Below are 22,212 nucleotides of genomic sequence, written 5' to 3'. Positions count from 1 at the left end.
CTTGTTGAGAGGACAAAAACAACTACAGTTGATCAGCTCAGCTCTGAAATTATTGGCAAAACATAAAGATCTCTCCCACAGCTTAACACTAAACAGGTCCTAAAAAGGCATATATGATGAACAAAGAGCCCACATGTGTCCTCCATGACTACTTTAAGTGAATGCCATTAGGAATATTTTAAAAACTGTTTCTGCAAAGCAAGTGATTTGCTTGTATTCCAGAAGCCATACAAACTGATACAGATGGTCAGGTTCAGCACTTCGACTTAATGTGTCTTTGTGATGTTGGAAACTGTTGGACAGCTATTAGTCAGCCACTGCGACTAACCCTTGTGTCTTGTCTTGTTTTTTGTTGCAACAGTCAGTGTCAACTTGTTTTTCTTTTTCACCAGTCCGCATCCGTGTGTCAGTATGTGTTATCACGTCTGGTTGGACCAACATCTTCCACCCCCAGTCAGCTGCAGAACACGTCTAACGCTCCCACCAACCAAGTGAGCTTGAGGGTCATTCAGTTTTATATATTTATCTCATAATTTTTCCTCAGGATAATCAAGTGCAGAGGAACTACCCCCTTATCTTAAGGGAATCCCCCGGTACCTACACAAGATGACGTACTCAGATGTTCTCCTCCTGATAGTATATGATGCCCCCTTTCCTTCCCTCTTTGCCCCCGATGTGCCCCTCAGACAGGATGAGGTTAGGCCTGCTGAACCAAACAGGTTCCTGTTACTGCCTCAGTCCAAGCTCAGACCTGGTTCACGCTTGGAGGGCGGAGCGGCCAAACTAGGGTTGGGATATCCCTGCCTCAAGGTGTCCCTTGCAGATAGGGCAGCTTCTGTGTAATACAGGCCTTATCTCCCCTACACCCCCCCGCCAGGTTGCTCAGCAACCAGACGGGTTGTGGGGTACGGCGCTTCTTGGGTTCGACGTAGCTTCGTATGGGTGTTCCCGCTCCTCTCGTTCTCTCTCTGTACTCATCTTTTTGTTTGTCAAGCTCACTTTGTCACCGGGCTCGTCTGGGCTGACAGAACAGAGATCGTCCTGCTTCCAGGGCTGGACACCAGGTGGGAGGACCTGCATGCAGGTAAGGGTGTGGCCCCCTGTGGACAGGGGTCAGACACGCTCTGAGGTGTTAATGGACTGAAGTGTAGAGATCAAACAGGATGAATATCTGAATGTACCCGGATCGGAGAAAAGCGTATTCTGAACTTTTATGTCTCAGCCATGTTTTGTAAGGGCGGGAGTTCAGTCCAAATTACTTTCTTTAGCTGATGTGATTGAAGATTAACATTTTCAGGATGTTTGTATATTTTCTGTAAAGACAGATCAAGCATTTTGAGGTCAAGGTCAAGTGAAGTTGTTTTCTTCAGACAGTAAAAGTCAGTGAGGATTTTCACCATCTGTTGCACATTCAGAATATTTCAAAAGGTTATTTTGTCTTTAAAAAGCACCTGCAATTCTCTGCAGAATCAAGGATTGTTACCACCAGATGTCTTGCGGTTATGCAGAACCATAACGTGCTTGGTTGTAAAGTCTGTATCTGTAGATTTGTCTCTTTAGCCTTACAACCTTTTGTGCATGAGTAAGTGGAAAATAACAACTGAGTAATTTGACCTTCATTTTGAGTCTCTGCTAAGAAATATCTTCAGTTGAAACTTTTCTTCAAAACAAAAAAAAAAAAACAGCCCCAGACTTGTTTAAATGCTGCTTTTCAACAATGTTATACATTCAAACCCACATAATATTTTATATTGTGGTAACCATATTGTTGTGAAATTAGATTATTTGGGACTAGATGCATTGACTGATACGTTAATTGATGTTACAGCTGCTGTAATTAAACTTTTCACTGTTGCTGAAGAGAACAGAGGAGTCTGGCTGAAGAAGGGTGTGACCCAGAGATAAGGCTCTGTACGTCTTCTATTTAAACTATAACGTAGTTCACGCTCTCAAAGGCGAACTGACTATCTGTCCTGAGCTGTGGCTCTGCAGGCAGACGCTGAGCATCTGTGCGATGGTAGATGGCGGTATCTTCACCGAAGCAGCCTCAAAGCAGGCCTTACTGGTTTCTCTAGCGGCTCATAAACCTGTTCCACGATATTAAAAACACCCTGCCAAGCTGACTGCTTCATAACGAACCTTTTGCTTTGATTGCTACAAGAATAGAATCTACATTTATCACAATTTCTTTGCTTTGATTGCTGCATTAAAAAAAAATCAGTAGTTGAAAACCCACAACTCACAAATCACCAAATAAATGTAAGATTAAAAATGAAGAGTCCCCATTGAGCCATTGGTTATTTCTGATTGTGTTGTATCTCATATGATTATTCATTACTTCTTTTCATGTTTACTCATTGATCTTTTCTGTCTTAGGGAATGCATAAAAGAGTTCAAAGACTCAACATCTGAAAAACATCAATGGAAAACCATTACAGTTTTGAGGAGGTTGGTCTTCGTCTTTCATCTTAATAGTGTAACATCTTCGACATTAAGGTTCACTACATTCGGCATTACTGCTGCTGTAAGATATGTAGTGATACTGACACTCCACAGTTTGTGTGCTCATGTGTTTCGGGACAGTAACAATAAGAAATGAGTCTGGGTGGAGACTGTGAAGTTTAAATAAATCTTTCTGCAGTGCTTGCTGTATCATTCTATTTTTATGCAAATGTCTTCTATAAAGCTACTTTTTCTCTCCTCTTGTGCAGGGCAGTGACATGTCATATGAAGACTCGGCCTTCCCCTCTCCAATGAGACTGTGAGTCCCTCCTCTCACTTCACAACCTCAGTTTCAACAGCACTGTGGGCTGTGCAGGTCGCCCGCGCATTCCTATACATAAAAGTATAAACGCTCTGTAAATGTATGCTGAGATTCTGTATGGTGTTTCTGATAAGACTAAGGTAATGGCTCGTTCTCACCCTGAACTGATATGTACCACCCAAACTCCCCAAAATGCTTCAATTTCAGGTGTCTGCTTCTAGCTGTTTGCTAAAACTTTCACTATCAAAACTGTTTAAGGTGATAATCGCCCTGCGCCCAAGCTACCAAAAAGCTACCAAAAGCAGCTAAAAATACTGAATAAACACCAAAATTAAAACTGAATTAAAAATCAAAGGTGGGGCACAGCTGTCTTACTTGGTTTCTATTTTCAGTTGATTACTTTTAGAAAAACTCAAGATTCACAGACATTGGATCAAGAATGTTTACAAGTCAGAAAGCGGTAAATAACCTCCCCGTGATGTGGCGGCATTTGTGCCACAGCGGAGATAAGGTTCAGTTCGTCCTCAGAGGGAGGTGGTATTTTCATACAGTTTGCGTTAAAATATGCCTCAGAGCCTCAGCTCAGGACACAAAATCCTCTTGCCTTCAGCCGTTCATGATAACAAATAGGTTGGGTTATCGTGCCCTCTTGTGGCCAAGAAGAGATTAGCACTAATATGTCATGGAGAACGTGATCAGCTGGGACTCGTTCTTGGATCGATTTCAATCCATTTGCTATGGCTAAATTAGTCAGTTTAACTTCAGAGTCAGTTTAAACTTACAGACACAATTGTGGGAGTGCATTTTCCAAAAAGTCCCAAATCACTTTAATAGCAATAGCAAAAGTTTATAAGATTCTGTTTCTCCACACCACCAGGACTCCACCGGGCATCGATGACCTGGAGAGGAGGAGGCAGGAGGAGGAGGAGGAGGAGAATGAGCCACCCATGGAGTCCATTATCATCCCCAGCAATTCAGAGGGTCGGTCCCCCTCACAGACCAGGCAGATGACAGCAATTTAACTTTTTGCATTTGCTCACAGATCGCTTTTCTGTCTCCTTATTTCAGCTTATCTGAATGTGAACACCAATGCCACCACAAGAGGGGATGCTCAAGTTAGTCAAGCTTTTCACACTGACCAGATATCAAAGTTTATTCACATAGATCAACATTATCTGCTTGAATGTTAAATAAATAACCATACCGCATTACCACAGGCCTACGTGGAGCTGAATGAGCTGCGGGGCAGCAACTGGCAGCAGACTGCCCGCTGGTTGGGCTACGAGGAGAACTTTAACCCTGCCACAGGAAAATGGGCTCCTTCTCATGTCTCCTATCTCACCTTTAAGAGTCTGCTCCAGCTTCGCAAGGCCATGAGCACAGGTGACTTCAGAAGCTTAAATCAGAAACCAGAAACCTGTGTAAGTTTGATGAAAATGTCTCATTAAAAGCATCCCAAATGTGCTCAGGTGCCATCATCTTTGACCTGAATGCCAGCAGTCTGTCTGCTGTGGCCGAGAAGGTTGCTGACGAGCTTCTGAACAAGAATGAGATTCGCGCGAGTGATCGGGATGGCCTGCTGAGAGCGCTCCTCATGAAACGCAGGTAAAAAACCGGACTTGCTGTTTCTCCCTTTCTTTCAACAAGATGATAACATCATTAAAATGTGTCCAGCAAGCACTTTATGCTCATTTCACGTCCTTCTAGTCAATCTGAGGGACCTGTGGTTACACCCTCTGGAGACATTCAGATGCAGACCTTTTCTATAACCAACAAGGTATATATATATACATTTTTTTTATGTAGTTTTATCCACTTACTTTCAGGTGATCATCAGTATCATTTATTAACATAACAGAGAATTTATTCATTTGACTGCTGTTGTTTCTGCAGAGAGAAAGCTCTGACAACGTGGAGGCCTCAGTTGTCCTCTCAGGTATGTTCATGTGATTCAGATGCCTCTCCAGGTTTTTCTATGCAGCTCTGGAACAGATACGGCTAAAAGAGTATGTTTCCGATAGGTGTCCTGGACTTCCTGGAGAAACCAGCTGTGGCTTTTGTGAGGCTGAGTGACTCTGTGGTGATGGAGTCTGCCCTGGAGACTCCTGTCCCTATTCGTTTTGTTTTTGTGCTGGTGGGCCCCAGCCAGAATGGGATAGACTACAGCGAAAGTGGCCGTGCCATGGGCGCTCTGATGGCCGACTGGGTGAGAGAGCAAAGAAATGCAGCGCGGAGATCACAGTTTCACCAACGTACTTCGTTTGGCTCAGGTCAATAAAAGCATTTCACTGTTTCTGCTCTGACAGGTGTTCTGTTTGGAGGCCTTCTTGGCCCAGACGGATAAAGATCTGACCAACGCCATCGCTGACTTCATGGACTGCAGCATTGTGATCCCTCCCACTGAGATCCAAGATAAGGGAATGCTTGAATCAATCATCAGTTTCCAGAAGAAGATGCTGTGTGACAGACTCCGTCCCATCGACACCCGTCTTGCCTTTGGCGACAGGGTCAAAGGTCGGTGCACAGTGCAGTACTTAAACTGCACAGCAGCCTACGCTAACAGCTAAATGTTATTTTTGTAGTCCACTTGTGTGGCTTTTGTGTCTTTGTACAGCTGGATTGTATGTTGAAAAATAATTCAATGTATAAGTAATCACACATTACCTATTTTTGTGATCGTTCGGAAAGTGACATTAGACATTGTATTTACACTACAACCTAAACTTATAAGAAATAATAAGAGTGTAATTAATAATTAATTTAAATTATACGTTAATTAATTTATTTGCTTGTCCAGTTGAGAAAGCTCCACAGGAGCCGCGGGAAGACCCTCTGGCCCGTACAGGCTATCCTTTTGGTGGGATGGTGAAGGACTTGAAGCGGCGTTACCGTCACTACCTCAGCGACTACACAGACGCTCTGAACCCCCAGGTCCTCGCTGCCGTTATCTTCATCTACTTCGCTGCCCTGTCCCCAGCCATCACTTTTGGAGGGCTCCTGGGTAAAACAAAAGCTCCAGACAGAGAGATGTGTCTGTTCTCAGAGGTTCAGGTCATTTGCAGGAGTTTGTTAACACCTGATAATATTAATAATTCTCTCCATCTCTAGCTGACAAAACAGAGAAAATGATGGGCGTGTCAGAGCTGATGATCTCCACCAGCATCCAGGGTGTCATCTTTTGTCTCATCGCCGCCCAGCCCGTCCTTGTCATCGGCTTCTCTGGACCACTGCTGGTGTTTGAGGAAGCTTTTTTCTCCGTACGTACGACTTTTAGGTGTTGAAACTCATGAAATAAATCTTAATTAAGCTTGTTTTTCATCATTAACATTTCCTTTGTTCATTCCACACTAGTTCTGCAAGTCCCAGGGCATTGAGTACATTGTAGGCCGTATTTGGGTGGGGATGTGGCTGATATTGATTGTGACCATCATAGTGGCCGTGGAAGGCAGCTTCCTGGTCAGATTCATCTCCCGCTTCACTCAGGAAATCTTCTCCATCCTCATCTCGCTCATCTTCATCTATGAGACCTTCAATAAGCTCTTCAAGGTTTCCTCACCTCACCTCACCTCTTCATCCATTCCACGACACAGACATCATTTCCCTTCTGCCGCCGCTGTAATCGCTTCATTTGTGGTCTCTGATTTTGCTCCCTCTGACTTCTCATCTCAGATCTTCAAAGCCCATCCTCTGATTCTGAACTACGATCATCTGAATGACTCAATGGACAACCCATTCCACCCAATCATCAAGGAGCACATCGAGTACCATGTAGATGGCAATATAACCATTTCTGAGCTGGAGATTGAAAGGCCCTACCCCAACACTGCCCTGCTGTCCATGTGCCTGATGTTTGGATGTTTCTTCATTGCATTGTTCCTCCGCCATTTCAAGAATGGTCATTACTTCCCCGGCCCAGTAAGATGAGCTTTTCTTTGTCTGCATATTGAGTGGTCTTGAAATGACAGAACCATTCAGCAAGTTCTGTGGTTTTGACCATCGTGCGCCCTGTGCTCTTTGCCTCACTAGCTGCGTCGTTTGATTGGAGATTTTGGTGTCCCAATTGCTATTTTCTTCATGATTGCTGTGGATATCAGCATTGAGGATGCTTACACTCAGGTGAGGGTTGTAATGTGGTGAGTTATGTCATCTTAAATAAGCCCTAAAAATGCCCGTACCAATTTATTCTAAAAAATGCACTTTAAGATGTATCTAAATGCTTTGGAGCTGAACAGCATACAGTGTGCACACCTGAAAACACGAGGACATATCACTTTTAAGATGCCGCTTTAAAACAAAGATGTGACTTTTCATTCACATTTTCTCTGCTCAGTTGTTGTCTGTTTTTGGGGGGCATTTTGCACCCTAGTCCTAAAGTTGAACTTGAACCTTAATTCATTCTTATTTAAGATGACATGTATCCTTGTAGCATGACTGGCTGGGCTGATCAGAATCAGAATCAGAATTACTTTATTTATCCCTGGAGGTAAATTCTTGAAATTGATGTGTTACAGGACATGCTGGTTAAAAGAAGCAAATAAAACAAATACATGAATAGAGGAGAAAAAAGTGTGATATTTTCTGTCCCCGGGTAGAAACTGGTGGTGCCAAAAGGCGTTGAGGTGACCAATCCTAAAGTCAGAGGCTGGTTCATCAACCCCATGGGAGAAAAAAAGCCTTTCCCAGTGTGGATGATGGGGGCCTGCTGTGTTCCAGCACTGCTCGTCTTCATCCTCATCTTCCTGGAGTCCCAGATTACTACGTGAGTGACACAACAAATGATGGCCTGCTATTCTTCAATATGGCTTCATGTGAGGTTAAGATAAGATTTTCAATGTTCTCTGTGGATTACCAGTCTGATTGTGAGCAAACCTGAGAGGAAGATGGTGAAAGGATCTGGTTTTCATTGGGACCTGCTCATCCTGGTCACCATGGGGGGCATCGCCTCTATTTTTGGGGCACCCTGGCTGAGCGCTGCCACTGTGCGATCCGTCACCCACGCCAACGCTCTCACTGTCATGTCCAAGGGCCCGAAACCAGAGATCGAGAAGGTGCTTGAGCAGCGAATCAGTGGCTTTCTTGTGGCCATCATGGTTGGTAGGTGCTGCCATCTACAGTGCTGACGCAGATTCAGCTGGGTCAAAATAAATAGGATTTTATTTCCCTATAATAATCATACCCATTCTGTGCCTTCCAGGTGTTTCCATTTACATGGAACCTATTTTGAAGATGATTCCTATGACAGCCTTGTTCGGCATCTTCCTCTACATGGGTATCACCTCTCTGAGTGGGATCCAGATGTGGGACAGGATGCTTCTGTTGATCACACCAAAGAAATATCATCCATCTGATGCCTATGCCACTCGGGTAAGGATCCTCCTCAACTTCACCTCCTCAGTTATAAGTACATTTTCATGTGTCATTGTGAAAATACAGATCCATATAACTGCAAGTGTCACACATATGTTGCTGGATAGATTAAAATATGCCTGATTTGATCCTGATTGTAATTTTGCATCTGTTTGCTATATTTTATTTCCTTTGGTGGCCATTTTGTGCCATGTTATGGTTGTTTTGTGCCATTTTGTGCCCATTTGTGGTTGTTTCACATCTCTTTGTTGTCATTTTGTGTCTCTTTGTAGTGGTTTTTCAACTCTTTGTGGTGGTTTTGTGTCTCTTTGTGACTGCTTTATCCTGTTTGTGGTCATTTTACATCTCTCTGGGGTCCTTTGAGTGAATTTGCAACAATCAAACATAAGCTCAGGGTTCAAGGGGCTGCCTGACCCCCTTGGATCCCTGAGCTTATGCCTGTTGGGTCCTTTTAAAAATCTTTCCTAGCGCAACACTGTCACATCAGATTGTCTCCTGTAAATTATCCTAACATCAGCATTCTGTGGATTTTCATGTTACTTTGGCTGTGTGTTCCTGCTGCTTATGCCCCCTTCTGTTGTCACTTGTACAGGTGAAGACATTTCGGATGCATTTGTTCACTTTGATCCAGCTCGTGTGCCTGGCTGTCCTGTGGGTGGTAAAGATGAGTCCTTTCTCTCTGGCGCTGCCTTTTGTTCTAATTCTCACCATCCCTTTGCGCATGTTTATGACGGGAAGGGTCTTCTCTAACCTGGAGATGAAATGTGTAAGTACCTCTCTGTACCTGTCACATTCACCACAAAGGTGTTTATCACGTCATTTGATAAGTAGGTTTGTTGTGACTGGATGTGCTCGTGTTGCAGCTGGACGCAGATGATGCCAAAGTGACCTTTGAGGAGGAACCAGGGGTGGACGTGTACAATGAGTCCCCACTGCCATGAACAGCACCATATCTTTAGTGTTTCATTCACAAACTTTCAAATGAACTCAATTTCTCACTGCCTGTAATCAGGTGTCTTTTAGAATACGTATTTGTAAACATATACAGTTCCAAACTATCCTGTTCTGTATTTATCTTTAAAGGAAATTACCTCTCATGTCTAGAGTTCTTACATCATTCCTGCAGGCTAAATCTGCATTTGTGACTTTGAACAGCAGCAGAGAACCAATAATGTAGTCCATGATGTCACCAAGTCCTGAGCGCTCTCATTTTTCACGTTCCATTTTATTATTTCATCTTTTCATGTGACATCAGTTTGGATTTATTAAAACTTACTTCAGCCTAGTTAGCTGTTTTATGATGCAGGAAAAACATTTGATTTCTTTAAATGAGAAGTATTTTCCCTTCTTGATGTTAGGTAAATCCATTTATAATAGTGTTGTTGTTTTTTTTCTTTTAGTGCATAACTACAATATAGCTTTAAATTGACAATCTGTGCCTAATGTTCACTATTTGTGTTAAGCAAGTTTCATGTATTCAGCTCTTTACACCTGCACAATGGATGAGTTTTCATGGGATTATCACACCAGCCTTCGGCCCACACAGCAGCAGTTCCTTTGTTCAGTCTCAAGATTTGTTTTAAATTGTGTTACTCGAGTTTGCCTCATTTGAATATATTGCATTGGTTTTACTCAACAGTCTGGCCTTTCCTGTTCAGCTGACCTGTTTAGATTGTGTATAGAAAGATGTGTAATGCACTTCTATCTGACTTTGAGCGTGTAATTGCTTTAATGATTATGAAAAGGGATGAGCAGCGATGGGTAGCTAGTGGATGATGAGATATAGTTGTTTGAGATGGATGTTGTATTGATGACGTAAATCAGGGAAATACTTATTTGTAAATTTATTATATTAGACCTTTTCGTGTTGCCGATCATGTGTTTGTGTGCTTGAAACACTGTACATGCTTTGGATTTTAAGTTTATTAAAAATAAAAAGTGCTTTTTGTCATTAAGGCATGAGAAAATGCAACATTTTTGCATCACTCACAGCTTGCTTATATCATTTTATCCTTTTGAGAAAGAGGAGAGGGGAGTTCAATTGGAGCAAGGCGCCTGCCACTCAGCTACATGCTGCCTTCACGGTTATCAAGTAAAGTACATGATTATCCAGCATGACGTTCTCTCGTGCAGCAGTCGGCTAAATTTCCACGTACTCGTTCATTTTTGTGATGACTTTATTTTAATCAGATGCAATTTAGTAAAGAATAAGAATTACAAAACAGATCAAGCAGGTCCAACAATACAAACTCTTTGGACAGACAACAAAAACACATCAAAACATCACATTTACATGGAGAGCCAGTGCTCAGAAGTGAGACATCTTTAAATGATCATATAAATCTCTACAGACTAATACATACGTTATTATATATACATATTTCATAAAGATACTCTGATCGAAAACCCTTTAATCTTCAATCAGTACACACCAAAACAGAGCCAAATATCTGTTGACCGAGAGGCCAGACACAGTGAAGTAATGAGGTAAAAGATGATATAGAATATACAGACTTTGGGAAAAGGACATTTTGAAATTAAAAACTGATGAAATTAAAATAAAAATGATCTGCAATAAACAGCGCTTTGAGCTGTATCCCCAGTTAGGGCGCCATTATATGTATTTATTTGGACCTGTTTCGTTTCGTTTATGCTTGTGTGAACACTTAAACACATCAGCTTTTGTGTTTGGAGCAGTTCTTAGGCAATGACACCTACATTCCCGACAGCAAGGGAACGCATCACAGTTTAACAAGGCCGAGTGCCTGAAAGTCATTTGTTTTCCTTGAGTCGGACTGACTGGATTGGACAGCCGGAGGTTCCGCCCACAAACACACAAGGTGGAGTTGTAAAGGAAAAAACATGCAGGGCCAAAATGAAGCTGTCAAACAGCCTCTTACAGTTTGCTAAAACAGGAATCGGATAATTTGAGAATACATGGAGGCTGCTTGGGAGACTTTGTAGATACATCTGTCTAAAGTGGAAATCTGACACTGACAAGTGAAAACTATAAACTTCTGAAATTCGATTTTTATGTTAATTATATTAATTTATGTCAGCAGGTCTAGGTGAGATAACGTGAGTTTGGACCTAATTTAGATAACAGCTGGCACAACTTTGGCTTTTATTAAAGTTTCAGCGACCTGATAAAACATTCGTGGTGCAAACTTCGCCTGGAGATCTGACAGGCTCGGCCTACGGGAGTACAAATAATCGCCCCTGGTTGGGATCAGAAGCAGCGGTGCGAAGTCGGGAAATGTGGATGTCTCGGCGTGCCGAAATGGTTGGATGGAGGGAGATGAGCTGCTGCGCGTTGAGTGGAGGGAGACGGCGAGTGAGATGGAGGCGGGGGGGAAGGACCATCTCTGCGGGGACTGGAGCCCAGGACCGACGGCGCAGTGCTGGCTATCGTTCAACCCTCCCCTTCTTCCTCCACAGCGACACCGAGACTCACGCCGAGAGACAGGTAAGCCAACAGCACAGCCGCTCGGTTTCATAATACGGCGAGAGAGCGCGATAAACGAACCAGAAAAACCTGCTAGAACCTGCAAAATCCACTCTTACTCTTGGCTTTTATCTCCTTATAAAGCGCCTCGGTCGGACGCTTCTTTGTGGCACCGAAATAAACCGACCGCTGTTGCAGGGTACAGACGAGGTCGGCCATAGCCGAATTTCTTGTCCTCTACGGCGGGGTAGAAACTGGATGTAGGACCCGTGGTAAATGTTGCATTTGCTCAAAATTACACCAAGCGGATGTTTTATACCAACCCCCCTCGTCGAAATTCGACTGTTCGCGCTGTAACCGGGGTTATTTGCGTGGGGGAATTAACGGTGGTTTCCGCGCCGAGACCTCCATGCGGCTGTTGGCGGAACAGCCAGCCGCCTCTCTCGGTTAGCCATCAGGGATCTCGGTTTAATATCTCACCGTGCAGAGACTCGCCCTCTCTCTCCCCCTCTCTCTCTCACTGACTAGCCCTGGCCTGAACCACCGACGACCGAGCTCAGAGAACCCGCCTTCTTGATCTCGCTTATGCGTTTTTTGGACCGAGGAAGGGAGTCTGCGACGCCCTGGCTTTAGTTTTAAGCTCCGTTTTCTGTGTTTGCAGTGCGCCATCGGACTTTGTCACGGTAGGTTTCCTTGTAGAGCAGAGCTGAAGCATGGCGGACCTCGAGCTGTTTGTCGCGCCAGTCGAGCTGCTCTGCTTCGGATGTTAACGTGTTTCCTTTTGAGCTTTTGGCTAACAATTTAAGTAGTGGGGTACAGTTTAACCGCGCGATATCGGTGCCGAAACTGCTAACTGCTACAGTTAAAGTGAGCTGTTTGGTAAATACGGCTGAGGCGAAACGTTTTGAGCCTTAAAAATATTTTCCATTTTCTTCTTTCTTCCTGCGCCTCCGCAAGTCCCCCCAAACCACCACCATGAAATGTTTTTTTTAGCTCGGACGCTGTTACAGTTTGTTGAAATCTTACTTATCCCAAAACTCTGCTAAGTCAACCGTACATTCAGTATTGTCTAACGGTCGGCTAAATCCTGGCCGTTGACCGTTTTAAATAATTTGTTGTGAATAGTGTCAAGTCCGGGTCTAACCTCGTCGAAACAGGAGATTCGTATTGCATGTAGGGTTTTATACGTGTTTTTATTAAGAACTAACACGTTTAAAATGTATCGAAATAAATGTATTAGAGACAAGTCCAATTTAATGTTCATTTGTGGTGCCAAGTTGCCCTTGGCTATGTAATGCTTCAGCTCCCAATTCTCCGCCATCCATAATGTTCTAATATCTTACACATTATACTGAAATTCAAAATATCTGATCTTCTAGCGGCTCCTGGTGCACGTAATGGCAGCTCTTTAATTCCGTACATGCTGATTATATTCGTAACTGAAGCTGGGTCACACCGTGGACAAGCACGGTAAGATGGAGCCACGAAGGACACGACGAACAACGAGCAGCCGCCATCATTGGAGCACAGCTCGGCTACGCCTCGCTGAAGAATGCACTGGGTCGTGCTGTTCAAACGCCATATTCAACGCCAAAAACCTAAATAAAACGTCTTTAGATATTTATTGGAACACATTTATTAACTGCGAGCGAGTGTTGTATCGCTTTCCTCGACCTCAGCCCGACTACACATCTGAAGATTAGATTATGGGGTGGCATGGCGGAGCTAGATCCGCGTCCATCGGTGATGAGGCGCCTCTGTCGAGTGGCGCATTTGGCTGCAGTACTTCCAAGCCACCATTCCCCTCGTCGGAGACCGAAAGCAGATCCCCCGTCCGTGGTCAGCTGGTCGCCTACAGCTGCCTGTCCGTCCACGTCCATTCGCTTCCTCCTTCCGTGTATCCTCCCCACCCTCCGTTCCGACAGAAAATCCTCCATTGCCGAGCGGACCGAGCGAGAAAATGGTCGCTCCTGCTCGTCCACGATACTTTAGTTGTGGGATAAGGACAGCACTAATACGCCAAATTCCGCCTGGCAGAATTTGCTCGATGGAGACTCCTGTTGTCGTAGCTAGTTGTGCTAGTTGAAGCCCTCCGCAGTGTTATTTGAGATTTGAAGCCGTCACAAGCAATAGCCTATGTCTCACCATGTAGCGTAAACGTTTAAGGGGCGGTGTAATGAACATAAACCATTATTGTCGAGGCAGATTTAAATGCCACGGCTTGAAAACGAGACTTTTATATCACAAACAAAAACACTTTTTTTTGTTTCCACAACCCAACGGCGATCGTGTGAATAATTTACACTTTTATAATAACATAATCATTTAAAAATGTGTGTTTTAAAACGGCTATTCTGAGCAAAATATGAACGGATTTAAGTGCTTTTCCTCTTAGTATTAAGTCTATGGTACAGAAAAAAGATATATTTAATAACTTGATTTTTATTTTTTTATTTTTTTTACTTCTGTAGATTAAAGACAGAACACCCACCAATGAATGGAGAAATGGAGGCCACGACCCAAGTCCAAGGTGGGATTTTATGAAATCATTTTTTATATGTCATACATGCCAAGATTTGTTAATGGAAATTATGTTTTGTCATTGTCCCATCATGTGCTATTATGAAAACTTGTATCAGTCATATTATTACACATTTTATTACAGCAGTTTTGTCCCTGTTGCAGTAACGTAACGTACCATAATGAAGTATTTATCCACCGAAAACCTAATAAGCCATACATATTCTTATAAGTCAGGATATCAATATATTTTTTTCTTTGGGGAGGGAAAATTGGGATAGTTCTGCATTTTATCAGACAAATTTCAAATACTGATTGTTTCATATGTTAATTTTTTTGTGTTGTCGCAGTGTGGGCACAGGATGACCTATTAAAACTGCTGGAGGCCATGAAAGTGGCCCTTCCTCAGAAAGACCTGACTAAATACAAGACCTCAGAGTCCCACCTCGACTGGCAGAAGGTGGCTTTCAATTCGTACACAGCAGAGATGTGTAAGCAGAAGTGGCAGGAGGTCTCTAAAGAGGTGAGCCACTTGTGGTGATTTTCATGTCAGTTGTTGTTCATTGTCTGTTTTGGGCTCCGTTGAATTTTTCTTTTTGTCTGGCGTCTCCACAGATTCGTAAATTCAGGACCCTGACAGAGCTAATAGTTGATGCCCAAGACTACATAAAAAACCCCTACAAGGGCAAGAAAATAAAGGTGAGCTAAGATCAGTATCTCACACAACTGATGAAAAACTAGCCGTCTGGGTGGAGCTCCAGTCTCAAGTCTTTTTGCTCCCTCCTTTTTTCCCTACGATACACAGAAACACCCAGATTTCCCCAAGAAGCCCCTGACTCCGTACTTCCGCTTCTTCATGGAAAAGAGGGCCAAATACGCAAAGTTGCACCCTGAGATGAGCAACTTAGACCTCACTAAAATCCTCTCCAAGAAGTACAGGGAGCTGCCTGACAAGAAGAAGGTCGGTCAAAACACATGCCACTCATACATTGGACCTTAGTACTGTTTGATACAGTTTTTAAACATTGCTTTCTTTTCATATCTACAGAAAAAATATGTTGACGACTTCTTAAGAGACAAAGAGTTATTTGTGCAAAGCATGATGAAGTTCAGGTGAGTGAACACAGCAGATATGGGCCAGTGCTTTCAGCGTATTGAAGGATGATAATTGTGCTTAAATGTTGGTTTATGGTGTGTGAATGCAGGGAAGAACACCCGGACCTTATGGAGAGCATGACCAAGAAGGATTCAAACGTACCAGAGAAGCCCAAGACGCCCCAGCAGCTGTGGTACAACCATGAAAAGAAAGCCTTCCTAAAGACACGCCCAGATGTAAGTTTAAGCGTGAATTGGCGCTATATAAATAAACTGAATTGAATAGGTGTTAATTATGTTTGTTGGCCACCAGGCGACGACCAAAGACATCAAGGACAGTCTTGGAAAACAGTGGACTCAGCTGTCTGACAAAAAAAGACTCAAATGGATCACCAAGTCCCTGGAGCAGAGGAAGCTGTACGAGGTGAGTCTGTGCTTACGTGGTGAAGTCTGAGCAATCGTGACACGTCTTCCACCTTTCGCCTGTGGTTACTGTGTTTCTGTTTGTCCGCATTGTAGGGGGCGATGCGGGAGTACATCCAGCAGCACCCGGAGTTAAACATGACCCAAGACGATATCATAAAGTCCACGCTGACCAAGGCTGAGAGGCACCTGAAGGATAAGTCTGACGGCCGACCGGACAAACCACCTCCGTGAGTCACAGCTGCCCCGGTCTCAAAATGCCATTGGCTTCTGCGAGTTATTTTATCTGAGTGCAACGTGTTTTGTGCGAATGCTTTCAGAAACGGCTACTCAATGTTCTGCGCGGAGCTGATGTCGAACATGAAGGACGTACCCAGCACGGAGCGTATGGTGATGTGCAGCCAGCGGTGGAAACTGCTGAAACAGAACGAGAAGGACAGCTACCAGAAACGCTGTGAGCAGGTGAGTTCAGGAGCAGCAAGTCGCATAATAAAACAAACAAAAAAGATTCTGTTTTGTCTAAAAATGTCATGTTTGTCTTTTTTCAGAGAAAGAAGGAGTATGAGATCGAGATGAACAGATTTCTCAGTGTAAGTCTTGTTTTGTGGTTTCTGCTTCGGCACGTCGTTGCTGTCGGTGGTCTAATTTGTGGGCTCTACTTTTTCTACATGATGTATATTTTGCTTTTCCTTGTGGGCGTGTAGACTTTGTCAGAGGAGGAGCAGCAGCGGGTCTTGTCTGAGGAGAAGATCGGCTTCAAGAGGGGCAGCGGAGCCAGTAGTCCTGCCTCCAAAAAGAAGAACTCTAAAACAAAGGTCAGACCAAGTGTTCAGCAGAAGTGTGATGTGATTTCACGATTACACGTATAGCACGTTGACATAAACACGTTGACGTGTTTTGTTCATTGTTGTGTGGATGTTTTATTAGTCGCTTGGATGTTTTTGATATTATCTTGCTCTGTAACTTGTAGGCCAATCCGGAGAAACCCAAAAGGCCAATTTCAGCCATGTTCATCTTCTCTGAGGAGAAGCGTCCAAAGCTGCAGCAGGAGCGTCCGGATCTTTCAGACAGCGAGCTCACGCGACTCCTGGCCCGCATGTGGAATGAGCTGCCAGATAAGAAGAAGGTAACCCGATAATGCAGTGTCGTATTGACACTGAAGAAGAAACGACATTCGAGTGGATCACAGGAGACCAAATCACGCTGATATATATGATCTCCCCCCGCATGATCTTGTTGTCATTTAGGAGAAGTATAAACGACTAGAAACAGTCCTGAAGGCAGAGTCGGAGAAGAAGGAGAAGGAGGATCGTAGCCGCCTGCCGGACCCACCGAAGAATGCGCAGGACATCTGGCAGCAGAGTGTCATCGGAGACTACCTGGCCAGATTTAAGGTATGCATAACCCCGAGTCTCAAGGGCGCAAACAAGGAGATTTGTTGTTGTAGCCCATTCCACTGTAAATACTGATTTTATCTGTGATACTAACATTTTTAGAATTTTAAATACCTCTATATACATCCTTATCTTCATGACTAATATCTGCTTAATAATATTGAGAATGTTGATAATAAACTACAGCCGTACAGTTCTATAACGGACTGGAAAATACACACAAAAAATACAAATGCGTTTATTGTGAACGTGTGCTTTGCAGAGTGACCGGCAAAAGGCACAGAAAGCAATGGAGGCGGCCTGGGGCACCATGGAGAAAAAAGAGAAAATTATGTGGATTAAAAAGGCAGCAGAGGATCAGAAAAGATACGAGGTAAGTGGCGATTTGCTGACAACTCAGCAGCATCTGTAAACGTGACGGGAGAGGGCCCACAGCTGATTCAACTCTCCTCGACAGAGGGACCTGTGTGAGATGCGCTCGCCTGCTGCTGCCATCGCCTCAGGGAAGAAGATGAAGTTTGAGGGTGAACCCAAGAAACCACCGTCGTAAGTTTGTCAAGCAAGTTCCTGATCCTACTTGCCTGTGCTGCCAGCTGTTGGTGGAATCAGTTGAAAGCTCGATGTTTTGATTTTTCCTCCTCTAGAAACGGATATCAAAAGTTCTCTCAGGAGATGCTGTCCAACGGAGAGCTGAATCACCTCCCGATGAAAGAGCGGATGGCTGAGATCGGCAGCCGCTGGCAGAGGTTACCGCTGAAGGAGAAGGACCGATACAAGAAGATCGCCGAGGAGAAGCAGAGACAGTACAAAGTTCAACTGGAACAGTGGCTCGCCGTAAGGAGTGCTTGTTGGTTGTTTTAGGACGGTTAGTCATGAAGTGTTGTGCACTAACTGATCTAACAAACGCTTCCGTCCTTCCACAGAGCTTGTCCTCACAAGAGAGAAATGCTTACAAAGAATATAATTCACAAGTAAGTCAGTCGTCGTGCTGTCGCAAAGTGGATCAGAAATTGTACTGCGAGTCTGTAATGTTTAATCGTCCTCATATCTCACTTTGTTCAAAATTGTTTCGACTTTGTGACGTTTCAGAAAAGGAGAAGTACAGCAAAACCAGGAGGCCCCAAGGCAAAGTCCAAGAAATCTGTAAGAGCAGACTCTCTCATTCTTCTTTTTCTCTTCTTGGACGTCAGCTGTAGTGAGGGTGTCAGCCATGCCTGAACTTCTCTCTGCCCACAGGACACGGAGGAGGAGGATGACGAAGAGGATGAAGACGATGACGAGCAGGAGAAGGCTTCCTCTGAGGCAGACTCGTCCAGCGACGATGATGATGACGATGACGACGACGATGACGACGACGATGTGAGTTGCTTCTCTCTTTGCCAGCACGCAGAGAAAACGGCAACAAGCGGAGGTTGATTGTGCTCAATTTATTCTCTTTGCTGTTGTTTGTTTGAAGAAGGAGGACGATGAGGACGATGACGACGACGAGGCGGAAGACAAGGAGAACAAGTCGGAGGACAGCAGCAGCGAATCGAACTCACAGGGGTCGTCCGACTCCGACTCAGACTGAAACGGGCTCGTCGTCGCCGTGAGATGAACTGAGCAGCGCTGAGCTGAGCCAAGACTCAAGGGAGCTCTGCCACTGTGCCAACCCTGCTCTCCTCCCACCACCAGGGGGAGCCTCTGCATTGCCTCATCCACTACACGCTCACCCCATTTTGTGTTGCTGCGTTGGTTGTTGATCTTCTCATGGAGGGACCCCGCCCTTATGTCCAAAATCAGTTTCATTCCCTCCCCGGCGTGATGGTCAACTGACAGCACGGGCCGCTGACGTTATGCCAAAAAAAAAAAAAAAAAACAGCATCCCACTGGTTTGGTGATGTCATGAACATTAATGTCACTGGTTTCAATCTTGACTTACAGGTTCAGTGGTTCAAGGTTAGAGTTTTAATGTCGAGGGTGATTAATAACTCTCCAGTGTTTATTTTATGATTCTGGTCATTAGTTGAAGAGACAGGTGGCTTCATAGAGCCAAAGAACATAATGTGGTGGATGACTTTAGGGAGGGGGGTGGGTTGTGTGCAGGGTACTGAAATATTGCACTCTTCAGAATGTTTCCATTATTTTTATTTTTTTTTTTCCAGAACATTGTCGCTTTGTTCTCTATTCTCAATTTCTGATGTAGATTTTATCATTTGGTTCTTACAGAGGTGGTATTTTTTCAGGAAAAAAAAAAAGAAGCCATTATGAATGTCTTTTTGTTGCTGGAAATTTTCAGAACTTGTTACTCACTCATGTTCTCATTCAGATAGATAACAGTGCCTGCATAAAGTGTTCATCCCCTCTTGGACTTTTTTTTCTCGTTTTATTGTCGAGCAGTGTTGAGCTAAAGTGGATTGAATGAGGTCTCGATCGCAACGCTGCAGCAGACATTTGAGGCCAGAACTGAAACCGACACTGAACTCATGTAACCCTCACAGCAACACGTTTTCCTGTAACGTCACAGGAGGAAAAATCTCTCCAGGCGCATCTGAATTGAGCTTAAAATATCTGAAACGGTTTTGATCGAGCTTCGCCAGATATTTGGAATATTTAGCAGAAACACATTCTGGCAGCAGTTACAGCCTTTAGTGTAGTGGATCCGTTTTTATCTGTTTTTCCCCTCGCGGACTCCATATTTCCCTCCCGGTTTCCTTTTGCGAAACGGCCCAGCAGAGGTGGATTGTTAATGAGCTGCAGTTTCCTGCTGCAAATTACCGGACTGAAGTCTGACCTGATTGCTGATGTGCTTCTTGCACCAACACAGCCTGCTTTAAGCAGATTTACAGCTGTGCCATATTTACATTTTCCATACTCACTGACTATTCTGCGCCTTGAAAACGTCCTTGCATTCTTCCCCAGTATGGTAGTTTCCATTCGGCTTGTTGTTTGCTCAGAATTCCTTTATCTTCACAGTATGCTTTTTTTATTAGATAATGAACAAGCTGTTGGAGCTTCCAGAAACGGGTTTATTTGCTGGTTGCGCATATTAGGACCCAACATGTGAATATTTGCTCTCACAAATGATTTGACGCAGCTCCACAGGCTTCTTGCGTTAAAAGTCTGTGTAGTTGCGTCAGATCGTCACTGCGTCCACTGTGCTTCAGAGCTGTGAAACAAACAAAAAAAGGTCCAAGGGAAAATGGTGACTTTTCCAGGCGCTGTTGGATCCATTGCCACGTGTCTGTCAATGAAAGGTGTCACCTATCAAACCTAACTGACATGTCTTGTACACACACACACACACACACACACCCTTTAGTCTGAAACAACTGGGTTTGTTCTGGCCCGACCACGTTGAACAGTGTTTATTGTGTGACCAGAGCAGTTTGTCGTGAAAGGGATAACATTTGTTTTCTGCGTTTGGAGCTCAGTCCTACTGATTTCAAAGAACATTTCACACAGTCGTCGTCTGGTTCGCCGTTTTCCTTTGCGGTCGATTTGAATCGTTCGTAGGTCTGTTTTAATTTTGTTCTGTTGAACTGAATGGTTTTCATCAGACGCTTGCGAGTTTGTTTTCTAATTTTAATGGTATTGACTGTAATCCATGTGGATTTTTAGTTTGATGCTTATCCCAAAAAAAGTGTGCACTTAACATAAATCTGTCCCTCTGTGTTAAGTTTGTGTGCATGCCTGCACAGAGCTGTGTGTATATATGAGGGTGAGAGTGTGTGTGTGTGTGTTTCTTTGCTTTAATGTGTGCTGTTTTTACTGTTTTTGTTGCATCCCATGATGTGACTGCAGCATGCATGTTTGTGCCTGTGTGGGGACATCTTACCAACACCATGAATGTAGATATTGTCAAATCCTTTTTGTTCTCTCTCGCTCTCTCTTTTCTCCAAAGGTCTGTAGTAATTTTTCTTCTTTGCGCTGTTGTGTCATTGGTCACCTGAAAACCGACTAATGACAAGACTTCCATGGCTGTCATTTTGGGTCCACAGACAGATGACTACATGGCAACTGTTGATAATTTGTCGGTAACGGACTGATTTTGATCAATAAGACTGATCGTCTGAAATAAAACCAGCGTGGACTATTTAAATAATTTAGGGAGGGGAAAAGGAAAGCCGATGGGAGTTTGTAAAAGGGATTTGGGGAAACGAGTTGCCAGAGGAATTGGGGTTTAAAATGTGTAATTTTTCTGTAAATACTGTTTTTGTATTGAGTGCTTATTGTTTTGTTAGTGCTTTAAGTTTGCAAACCCTCATCTGTGACTTCAGAGGCCAGTGAGTTTTTCACTCACGGGGGGGGAGAGTTTTTGGGTTAAATCACCTGTTTTAGTTGTTTCTTCTCTCCCTTATGTTGGTTTATATAAAGACATACAAGACAGCAAAGCTTTACAGGTTTGTACTGCTGATCATTTGACAAAATTTGATGTTTTCTATAGCTGAGGGTGTTCTTATGTCCTTGTAGTTCAAGTCTTTGGGCAAATAAAAAATTATCTTTAACAGAAGCGCACGTTGTGTTGTAACGTCATACAGTGCAGCCTTTCTTTGTGTTCTGTGATTAAAAAAACACTGACTGTCAGTTCTCATCACTTCTAATGTGCTTTGCAAGACCACATTAACCTGCAACGAGGTAAAAAATGAGCCACTGCGGCCCCATCAACCTTCCATAACTCGAGCGTGCAGTGTAAGGTTTGTCTTTGCTACCAGATCTGCTGTGTGAGCGCCTGATTTAACACATTGAGGCACCGGATCTCAATCATTTTTGAGTAAAACGAAGCTACTTGATGTGACCCCTTTGCCACAGGTGTCACACAGTCATGAGTCATGACCAGTTTTAATAATAATCCCATCTCAAATAGTTAAAAAGAGAAAAGTCAGGGAGGAGAAAAAGCATATTCTTTCTGCGACAACTTTAGGGATCCCAGCCGCATGTATTAAAATAATGAAGGTGTTTGACAAAAGGACCCTGCTCAAGACAAGGCCTCAGGCTTAGGAAATAATGCGGGACCCCCTTTGTGTCACAATCTCAAAATTAAAATAAAAAAGAAACTAATAAAACAGAATAAGGAGCTGTTGTAGTAGCAGATTACTGGAATGCTTTATAAGCAGATTCGGATGCGTTAGATGTCCATACACTTTTGGCTATTACTGTACCGATGACCTCATTCACCCGCTCAGACACGACTAACTGATCACAGATGTCAAGCGAGAGCCGCG

General features: G+C 43.7%; 2 protein-coding genes across 6 annotated transcripts; both read left to right on the top strand.

The window, feature by feature from the left end:
* The first annotated feature begins 782 nt into the window (after positions 1 to 782).
* Positions 783 to 10,116, top strand: slc4a1a (solute carrier family 4 member 1a (Diego blood group)). The gene is made up of 21 exons (XM_046414551.1): positions 783 to 1,084; positions 2,377 to 2,448; positions 2,712 to 2,761; positions 3,642 to 3,745; positions 3,833 to 3,879; positions 3,982 to 4,147; positions 4,234 to 4,369; positions 4,472 to 4,541; positions 4,658 to 4,700; positions 4,786 to 4,970; positions 5,071 to 5,278; positions 5,562 to 5,765; positions 5,873 to 6,021; positions 6,116 to 6,310; positions 6,434 to 6,679; positions 6,791 to 6,880; positions 7,357 to 7,523; positions 7,617 to 7,858; positions 7,959 to 8,128; positions 8,724 to 8,897; positions 8,995 to 10,116. Exons 2-21 carry the CDS (start codon positions 2,422 to 2,424, stop codon positions 9,070 to 9,072), a joined length of 2,751 nt encoding a protein of 916 aa, XP_046270507.1. The 5' UTR covers positions 783 to 1,084; positions 2,377 to 2,421; the 3' UTR covers positions 9,073 to 10,116.
* A 930-nt stretch (positions 10,117 to 11,046) lies between these two features.
* On the top strand, positions 11,047 to 19,358 carry ubtf (upstream binding transcription factor). 5 transcript variants are annotated; one of them, XM_046414552.1, is made up of 21 exons: positions 11,047 to 11,597; positions 14,048 to 14,106; positions 14,447 to 14,619; positions 14,712 to 14,795; positions 14,902 to 15,057; positions 15,145 to 15,209; positions 15,302 to 15,428; positions 15,505 to 15,615; positions 15,711 to 15,844; positions 15,935 to 16,076; positions 16,163 to 16,204; positions 16,319 to 16,429; positions 16,585 to 16,740; positions 16,862 to 17,008; positions 17,271 to 17,381; positions 17,466 to 17,554; positions 17,653 to 17,842; positions 17,932 to 17,979; positions 18,098 to 18,151; positions 18,245 to 18,367; positions 18,465 to 19,358. In XM_046414552.1, the coding sequence occupies exons 2-21, from the start codon at positions 14,070 to 14,072 to the stop codon at positions 18,576 to 18,578; spliced, it is 2,214 nt and encodes a 737-aa protein (XP_046270508.1). In that variant the 5' UTR covers positions 11,047 to 11,597; positions 14,048 to 14,069; the 3' UTR covers positions 18,579 to 19,358. The 5 variants fall into 5 exon arrangements, with proteins under 5 accessions (XP_046270508.1, XP_046270512.1, XP_046270509.1 ...); XM_046414556.1 differs by lacking the exon at positions 11,047 to 11,597 and adding an exon at positions 11,654 to 11,848; XM_046414553.1 differs by lacking the exon at positions 11,047 to 11,597 and adding an exon at positions 11,936 to 12,259.
* The last annotated feature ends 2,854 nt before the right edge of the window (positions 19,359 to 22,212 follow it).

The sequence above is a fragment of the Scatophagus argus genome, chromosome 16 (assembly GCF_020382885.2).
Source record: "Scatophagus argus isolate fScaArg1 chromosome 16, fScaArg1.pri, whole genome shotgun sequence".
NCBI lineage: Eukaryota > Metazoa > Chordata > Actinopteri > Scatophagidae > Scatophagus > Scatophagus argus.
Note: the sequence above shows the minus strand (reverse complement) of the source record. Positions and strands in the feature narration are given on the sequence as shown.